The sequence below is a fragment of the Quercus lobata genome, chromosome 11 (genome assembly GCF_001633185.2).
Source record: "Quercus lobata isolate SW786 chromosome 11, ValleyOak3.0 Primary Assembly, whole genome shotgun sequence".
Taxonomy (NCBI): domain Eukaryota; kingdom Viridiplantae; phylum Streptophyta; class Magnoliopsida; order Fagales; family Fagaceae; genus Quercus; species Quercus lobata.
This window is the reverse complement of record NC_044914.1, coordinates 24,700,897-24,710,302: the sequence shown is the minus strand read 5'-3', so window position 1 is coordinate 24,710,302 and position 9,406 is coordinate 24,700,897. Positions and strand designations below refer to the sequence as shown.

Here is a 9,406-nt window from a genome sequence, read left to right as displayed (position 1 = left end):
AAAAATAAAATAAAATAAAATCTGAGCAAGGGTGTACCCTACAGGCCTACACAGCCCACATAACTAACAAAAGTGTTGTTTCTTTTCTTTTTCTTTTTTTAAAAAACTGTTGTATGGCATGGAAGCACACTAGCTTAAATTTAACATTGAATTTATATTCTCATAAATTATATATTAAAGATATTTTCTTAATTTTTTTTAATGTTACATCGTAGTTTGAAGATGATCAAAACCATAATAAAAGTTAAATTATAATTGTTATCTATTCTTATTTTTGTTTATATATATACATACATACATATATATATATATATATATATTTAGAAAGACTATATATATGATTTAAGTTCCTTTATTTACTCTTTTCAAAAAAAAAAAAAAAAAAAAAAAAACTATCAGAACAAAATTGAAAAATTGAAAACTAGTTAAGTTTCGATGATGCAATTTGTATTTAGTCTTTTAAAAAGTTAGGTTAAGTCTTCAAGAGCCTTTGAGTAAGTAATATTACCCAATTCTTTAATAGAGGAGAATTTAAATTCAAATCTCTCTCTCACATACACACACACACACACACACATATATATATATATATAGGGTTGGGTTCAAGTTACAATTGGTGTAACTTTAAGTAATGTTACACCATTCAATAATTTGTTAAGGAATTTATATTTTGAAAATTCCATTATTGGATTACATGTTCTAAACATGCATGAATGCCAATTTTCATACCAATTTGATGCTATTTACTATTCGATCCATAAACTCGTCTTTTATACATTATTTTAAACTACAAAAACTTGAATTTATACAATTGATAGAGACATGACTATTGATCTTTAATCACCTGAAATTTTGCAAGCATGGAGAATATACAAAGATAATGTAATCCAATAGTCGATTCGTCAAAATTCACATCCAATTAAAAAATATTGATTAGTGTAATATCGTTTAGAGTTATACCAGGTATAACTTGAAGCAATGTTACACCACTCAATATTTAAATAGAATCACAGTTTCATTAGGCTTGGACATTTATAAATTATAGTGAACATGGTTATGAGAACAATTATCTCAAGTAATAATGAGAAAACAAACAAGGGTTTTGTTCTTACACTTTTGTAGACACCAAATTTTATAACCTGTATTTAACCTCATCAGGGGACAAAAGGGTAATTTTACATCTCGAAGGTAAAATCGAAACTTTTAACCGTAATTTCATTCACTTCATATAAAACAAATCTTGAAATCTTAATAATTAAAACTAATCTTTATAATCAAAGCTACGACTCACAGACTTCGATCGAAACCATTGGATTAAAAGATATCATGAAATCAAGTTTTAACTACTAAAACGTATACACAAGGTTGAATATGATTAGGTATGATTATGAACAACTGATTTTAATTGGTATCGTGATTATTCAATTTAAAATCGGAGACATGTCATAATCCTAATTGATTGAACTAAAAATAATTGCAAGGTTGCACACACTTGATTAATCGATTATCAAATATTAATGATTTCTCAATTATTGTTGTAATTATCCTTAAAAACAGCAATTAGGCAAAATTAAGTGTTTTTAGGGCCCTAATAAATGTGATCAGGTTAAAATGAAATTTGCTCACTCTTTTGTCAATATCCTTGAATCATTACTAATGATTTTTTTTTTTTTTTTTGAGGAACAATTACTAATGAAAAGTTAAAATGTATTGTTCCTTATTTTTTTTAAATGTATTATTGCTAATTATTTTGACCATAATAGGTTTAGAAAAATGGTTTTACTATTTTATTTTTATTTTTATAATTCGATAATTGGAAGAAGAGTATTTGTCAATTAATCTACAATGCTCTAGGCAAAAGGTTTTATAATTTAACGTCACATCTTGTAAAAATAAGGAGATTTAAATGTATAATATTCTTTGATATGTTTAAAAAAAAATTTACCTAAGTTTTAGGCCCAAAAAATGTAAAAAGAAAACCAACAATACTACTAAATATATAAAAATGGAAATTTCATTTATATCATCTAAACTTACAAAGAAAGAAGTAGAAAAAGAGAAAGTTCTACTTTATTCCTGTTTGGTAGATTTTACTTTGTAACCCTATGTCTTGGAAGGTGTCAATTTATTTTTGTTAGGTTCTAAAATTTTAGGAACTAAATGTATTAGAACTTCATTTTGTATATGTTGGCAAATCATGATCAAAACATTTAGTCTATCTTTAGACTTGCTCAAAATTTATTTTAATGTAAGTTTGGAATCGAGTAATTGCAGGAAATTACTATTCAATTCTACAAGACTCGATCGATCGAAAATCGCAAATTAGAAATTTTCTACAGTATTTTCAAATGCAGCCCAAGCCTATATGACGTGTAGAGTTAAGTATTTCACTCCTAGTATAAAAGGAAAAACTCTAACTACGTTTTAGATGTCTTTTTTGTGTTGTGTGTTTAATCTTTTGTGAGATCTGAGAAGTGTTTACCTTAGAACACACGCATAGTTCTACCAAGATCAAGATTCACATCAAGAATTGGTAGGTGATTCAATTGCTGTATAAAGAACTTTCAAAGAACAACAAAACCTTTGAGAGATGTCTCAAAGTCACAAGTAGGAGAACTTATGTTGGTGCAGATTCAAGGAAAGAAATAATCTGTGGACTCGGAGTTGTCACGTGGTTGTAGCAGTAAGTTTTCTACACGAGGTAGCATTAAGATGTTAATGGTCTAAGTCCTATTGTACAAACTTCAATTATTTTATAGTGGATTTGTTTTTACCTTGAGGATAGTTAGGTTAAATCCTCCCCAGGTTTTTACCAGTTTGGTTTTCCTAGGTCATCAGATTTTTGTGTAATTTATTTTCCGCATTATATTTGTGTCGTTCACAATAGTTTAACCTAGACTTGAATAACAAACTTGTTAATTAACTTGGATTAATATTAGGTTAAACATATTGTTTTAAGGGATCTAAAAACCTAACAATTTTCTTTATTATATATAAAATATAATATAATGGAGAAAACATGTTTATATAATAATAATAATAATAATGGAGAAATCACCGAGAGAGTAAAATGATACGTATTCACATAGAAAGAATGAAAAAAATAATGAAAATGTTGAAACGGGTATAATATATAATATTGGAATCAAATCAGTAAAATACTATTAGATTTTGTTCCAGACTTCCAGTAATAAAAGTAGGGACCAATGGAGGTCAACATTTAAACTTTTTTTTGGTAAACAACATTTAAACTTTTTCAACAAGAGATAAAGGGACTAGACTTTTGAGGCCATGACTTTTTTAATTTTTTTGCAGAAGCGGGCCCATGACTTAAATACAAAAATGGACCACAAGATGGTCCAGGAACCTTTTCAGATACAAAAATGGAACTATTTTACTTAATTTTTCCTGAATAAGATAATTTGATTGAGAAGAAGGAACAAAAATGATCTAGTCTTCGCTTAAGCGAATAAACTGGCGAAGCACTCTTGTTACTTGTTCTACTAGATGATTTTATAAAGGGCAAATATTAACAAGTATCATGTGGTGGTTGTTAAGGTTAAACTAATGTAGATTCCATTTAATAAATAAATTGGATAACTGAAAGAAGAAAAAAAAAAAAAAAAACATAAAACTGGCTCTATAATCTTTTTTTTTTTTTTTTCTTTATGAACCTAGCTCCGTAGCCTATAAAGCTGAAAAAAAAAAAAAAAAAAAAGGACAAAAAGTTGTTGTGAAGCACAAAAAACTGCATACGGTATCCATTAACGCAACCCATTTATATTGGGAAAATTTTTATTTTATTTAAGTATGGTCTACATCATTTCAATAATTGTTAACCTTTAGGTTATGTTTGGATTTGGCTGAAAAAACCAGCGTGTCTGCGTTTGGCGCTTTTTTTCTTTTTTTTTTGGGCACATGTTTAGGAGACAAATTTTACTGTTACGGCTATTGTTGATGCCCTATTCATGAACAGTAGCCATAATATTTGACTTTTCAACCCTTTTTTAGCACACCAATGGGTCCCGTACACTATTCACAGGACCCACAAACCTTACTTTTCAGCAATTTTTTCATTAAAAATGGATCCCACGGTACAATTTACACATTTAAAAATTATTTTGCTACAGTATTTTCCAGTTTTCAGCTGTATCCAAAAGGACCCTTATTATAAAAGGTCACACTCAACTAATTTGAAGTTGAGATTTTTTTTTTAGTAACTGTAAATGGGGTACCACTACACATATCACTCGAGTTAAGAGACTAGGTGTGCGTTTGGGAAGCGCAGAAACGTTCACGTTTGCGTTTTCAACTTTTTTTTTTTTTTTTTTAGCCATGATTGTTGACTTTGGGGTGTGAACAGTGCACACATAGTAATTTTTTCAGCAACTTTTCAGTTACAAGACCCACAAATTTCACTTTTCAGCAATTTTTTCTTTAAAAATGGATTCCACGGTACTATTCACACATTTAAAAATTATTTTGTTACAGTGTTTTTCAATTTTCAGTTGTATCCAAATGGACCCTAGATGTTTGAAGTAGTTTTATTTCTTTTTTGATTCATAAATTTAATTAATTCAAATTGTTTTTAAAGTACCTGCTTTAGATATATATCTCAATTTAACAGTTTTGGAATTGGGATTGAAAAATATATAAATTAAAGGATGTGACCACATGTACTATATATGATTAATAAATCAAACTATACAAAGATAAAAGTGGTAAGTGTAATTATTAATTTCAAAATGTTTAATATATTCATGTTTTTTTGTAATACCAAAAATAAATAAATTTGGTGAGATTTTCAGTTGTAAACCTACTAGCATTACTTGAGGAGATAATCAATTACTTGAAGAGTCATACACACATCAAGGAGATAATCAATTACTTGAGGAGTTCTACTTTTAGATATTCACATTAGCAGCCCCAAAATAACAAACCAAAAAAAAAAAAAAAGAAAGAAAGAAAGAAAGAAAAGAAGAATGACATTTGATTTTTATTAATCTTAACTAGCCCTAACATGTTAAACGTTTTTTTTTTGGATGAGTTTACTTCATGGTGATTGGTGAATACCAAATTATATACTAATGCAATTTTGACCCAAAAAACACATAATTTAAAATCTTGCTTTATTTTATTTACTTTATATATATATATATATAGAGAGAGAGAGAGAGAGAACCAAGACAAGATCTAGTTATATATTGATGAAACCTGTGAAGTGCTAATCTTGAGTTGCCAAGGAAGACTAGGAACTAGAACAATCCAACCTAGAAAAATTCATAATTCAAAATTAAAAACAAAAAAAAGAGGAAGAAAAAAAAAAAAAAAAACACTGGGAGCAAATTAATATTATGAATTATGATAACACTTTTCTCAAGTTGGTGCAAGAATCTGGATTGCAAAATCGTAGGAAGCTCACAGAAGTCTTATTGCTAGCAAGATTGACTTGAAAACATTTTTAGACCTTAAGGCTTAAACTAAAGTGTACTCAAAAGCACCATTCTTGATAAAGAAATGTTGCGGAAAATACATAATACTAGCAATCACGCAAAGATAAACAAAACCTATTGCAAAATTTTGAATCAATTTATCAATAGCTGACTTGCCATCAGTCTCAACCCTACACTCAACCTTTTCCAACATCCTCTACTTCATTTTCCATTGTAACAAATAGACCCTTTATTCATCCATAAAAATGACTAAGCATCCAAAATCTACCGTATACACAAGCAGACTCTCTTAGAATCAGCTGGTGGAAACAAATTGGTCCTATGTACAGAAAGTTAATTACAGCTCTGAGCTAAGATTTGTATTTACTTAAACATGGCCTTCTTTCTTTTGTATTTGAGAAAAGAAAATCCATGTATTGCTTCTTGATCTTCACAATACTTCAAATTCATTTAGGAAAATGTAGCCTGCAAGACATAGAATGATGCACTAAGGCAAACAGTTTCTCTATAGTAACAGCACGCATTTCTAGGCATGCAATCAATGATGATAGTTAAGTTGCTACACAAACAAAAGAATTGCTCATTGACGAGTTGAAAGTGATATCAACCTGTGGTTGCAACCATTAATTTCACCAACAAATTTATCTTTCAGTTCAGATAAGCCCATATAGAACTATAAATTAGAATATAGTACATAATGTAATGCTAAATCTAGAGAAATAACTAAACCTAAGGACAAAATTATTAGTTTGGTCAAGTTCCTCTACTGAAACTACAACTATATGCCATATGGCCCCTAAATATTGAGGTTTGATGCAAATATCCTTTGATTGAATCCTGATTATTATTTCATACTTCATCCAAAAAACTAAAATTTTTTAAGAATTTCACAAACTTACCCCAACTTGAGAGATATGTCTGAACTGCCATTGTCTTGAGGATCAGATAAGCTGCAAAGGTTGGTGATTGACTCAGATGATTGACCTTGTTCAAGTACATGCGTTTGAGTGCTAAACAGATTCTCCATCTGTGGAAGATACATTTTTTATAACTGAGATAGGAAGAGAGGAGGAAGAACTTTTTCTATAGAAAAAGACCTATTACCTGTTTTAATCGTTGGTTTTCTTCCATCAGTTGGGCTCCCTGCATTAAAAGAATAAGATGAATAGAGAGCCATTACTAAGAATTCTTAGCCTTAAATACAAAATATAATTTAATTAATAAGGTATATTTACCTAACTTCTTATATAAGAAATCGATACGTTATGAATTGGTATAGGTCAAGTGATAGGATAAACAATATAACAATCAGTTCTGAATTTATGTTGACAATGGTTTCAACTAAATATTCAATGGTGGTTGTAACTTCTTGTTAGCCATGTGAACTTTTCCTTTCTCTACCCATTGAGCTAGCCAATGCACACAAAGACCACTATTTTTATAAACTTGGTGACTTCCATTAACATTATGACAAAGTTTTACAGCTGACATTTGCTAAATATATGGATTTAGGGTTTAAGCTTATTACATTATAGTAGTCCTAATTGTACACGGTACTAGCTATATTACTGCAATCCTAGGGTTAACACAAAGTTAGTCTACTGCACATTCCCTTAAATAAGTACACTATTATACACAAAATTCAATAATAAATATATAGTTGTTTAAAATTTTCTACTGTTCATGTAGGTCTCTAAGAGAAAACCACCTTAATTCCTTGTGTTCTTAAAACTTCTCTTAGTTTCTTCTTTCCATCTAATATTTCAATATTTTACCATGGTATCATTATGGAGCGGATCATCACTAAAGTACCAAACTGTTATACATTGAAATTACATGAACTTTAGCTCAAGGGCACTGATCTGTTCCAGAAATGTCTTGCAAACATTATAATAAATGTATGAAATGTCCTGCAAAGATTTAAAGTTTGGAACATGACCTTTTGCTGAAGGGCAGTGATCTCTTCCTGAAATCTTTCACCCTGCAAGGCAAAAGTTTCTTATATTAAGATTAAGTACATAAATTTCAACACTCCATTATAATGCCAGCAAACAGAGGTAAAAAATAGAGACAAGCCTTTGTTTCTATAACACGGCTCAGGCCTACTTCAAGCTCTTCCTCTAGTTTCTGTAATTCTTCTATATCCATTCCAGGGAGCTCTTCTCCCCTAATCTTCCTGTGTTAGGTGTGAACATTTCTCAACATTAATTTATTGTGGTATGTATATGTCTTTACAGTAACAAGATGATAGTGATGTAGCTATAATACCTCAGTTCATGTGTCTTCTCCTCAATTTCCTTGCTCAACATGGCGTAGGAGGTACCGTTCTCAAGCTAATTTAAACAACATGCCGTTCATGAAGATTTTTGAAATGTGATGTGTTACCGAGCACTTTTAATATAACAATGGTTCTAAAATATGTAAGCATTACCTGCCTTAAATAAGAAATTTTTAGGGCTGCTGTAAATGTCAGGGTCATCATTCTGGTAGTGCAACAAGTAGTCTTCTAAGTTGTTTTTTTAAAAAAATACCTAGCTTTTCTTATGGTGGTAGGATTTTCAATAAAATGCAAATTTCAAAGTTTTAATGAAAATTTCACGAGAAAGTGGATAAAGAAAAAATCCAGAGTCATGTTTCCTTTTGACTTTCAATTTAGAATTCAGAACACGGTTTTGGGATGTCTCCTAAGGTTTGTAGGATTTGATTTTATAAATTTTCTAAATTTGATTTTTTTGGTGATTTTTCATATTTCTAGCCTCATTTTTTGCTTAACACGAATTAGGGTGTTTTATGGTCTACTAGCCTCCCTATGATTTCTTTTCCTATTTATATGCATAGTAGCCTCCAAGGTATTTCAGAATTTCATTAATATAAATTTTAAAATGTTTTTTCTCCATTCCTTTTGGTGGACTTCAATTTTCCTTGGGAATTAAAGGAACCTCTTATGGATTCAAGAGTTATTATATCAAAGGAGACGTAATCTGTTTCTTATGACTTTCCACCTCACTTATTTACCAACTAAAAAACTTTAAAACATCATACCTGTAGCTCAAGAGACAGTTGGTCCATTTTGCCAAGATTATCTCGATGTAGATTATGCCTTTCAATTACCTGCTGCATACTTCATACAACATAAGGATAGCACATTCAATTCTTTTATCTCTCTCTCATTCTAATAAAATGAAAGTGCGGATGAACTTATAAATTACTACTACGTATTTCTGACTCATATCTAAGGAAATAAAACTTGAGCTGGTGACTGAAGAACTAATTATTATCTCATATTGACATATTAGCCATTGTTTGCAGGCCAATTGTATTTTCCCAATTAAAATGTGAAGCACAAGTGATATTTATATTGATTGACACAAACTATGTGCCTATGTGCAAACTTTTAATTTGGTCAAACTATAAAAGGTGAACATCTATACGACCTCCTAAATTATTTATATTGATTGACACAAGGGGTGCATTATGACGCAAGAAGCATTGAAATTAGCTTTATTTTTATTTTTATTTTTATTTTTTTTACTTAAAATTTTAAAATGAGCTTTATTGTTGAGGGTTTTAGGTGATTTGACTAGGCATTTTTCTATATTGGTGTAATCCCTAGACCCTATTAAACTAGTGCTCTTTTAATTGTGAAAGGCAATACAATTTGAATTAGAATAAGTTGATCATTTGAGAATGATGACTTTCTCTTTGTTTGGTAGTGATGCCAAATACCCTTAGGTGGTGATGCCTAGGGCTTGAAAGCAGATTTTAGGAGGTGGAGCCTAAATTTTGTCTTGTTTATCCTTTTATTCTTCTTTTATCCTTATTTTCCTATTTTATTCTACATCAACTTGGTATCAGAACATCTAATCTCCTCCACTCAATTCAAATCAGTAACCAAAAAGAAAAAAAAAAAAAAAAAAAACCTCCACCCATTAGCCCAATTTTCGAAAGATGTG

General features: G+C 29.9%; 1 protein-coding gene across 4 annotated transcripts in view; it reads right to left on the bottom strand.

Annotated features, from left to right (window-relative positions):
- The window catches only part of LOC115968143 (MADS-box protein JOINTLESS-like), an 80,277-nt gene that overhangs the window by 535 nt on the left and 70,336 nt on the right, over positions 1–9,406 (bottom strand). For 3 of the 4 annotated variants that reach the window (XM_031087434.1, XM_031087433.1, XM_031087432.1), the window contains exons 2-8: positions 8,496–8,574; positions 7,722–7,786; positions 7,530–7,629; positions 7,393–7,434; positions 6,558–6,596; positions 6,353–6,480; positions 5,215–5,270 (exon numbers count right to left, since the gene is read on the bottom strand). In XM_031087434.1, the coding sequence (XP_030943294.1) occupies positions 5,249–5,270; positions 6,353–6,480; positions 6,558–6,596; positions 7,393–7,434; positions 7,530–7,629; positions 7,722–7,786; positions 8,496–8,574 (475 nt within the window). In that variant the 3' untranslated portion in view covers positions 5,215–5,248. Of the gene's footprint in view, positions 1–5,214; positions 5,271–5,555; positions 5,919–6,352; positions 6,481–6,557; positions 6,597–7,392; positions 7,435–7,529; positions 7,630–7,721; positions 7,787–8,495; positions 8,575–9,406 lie in introns of those variants that run through there. The other variant, XM_031087435.1, reaches the window with a different exon arrangement.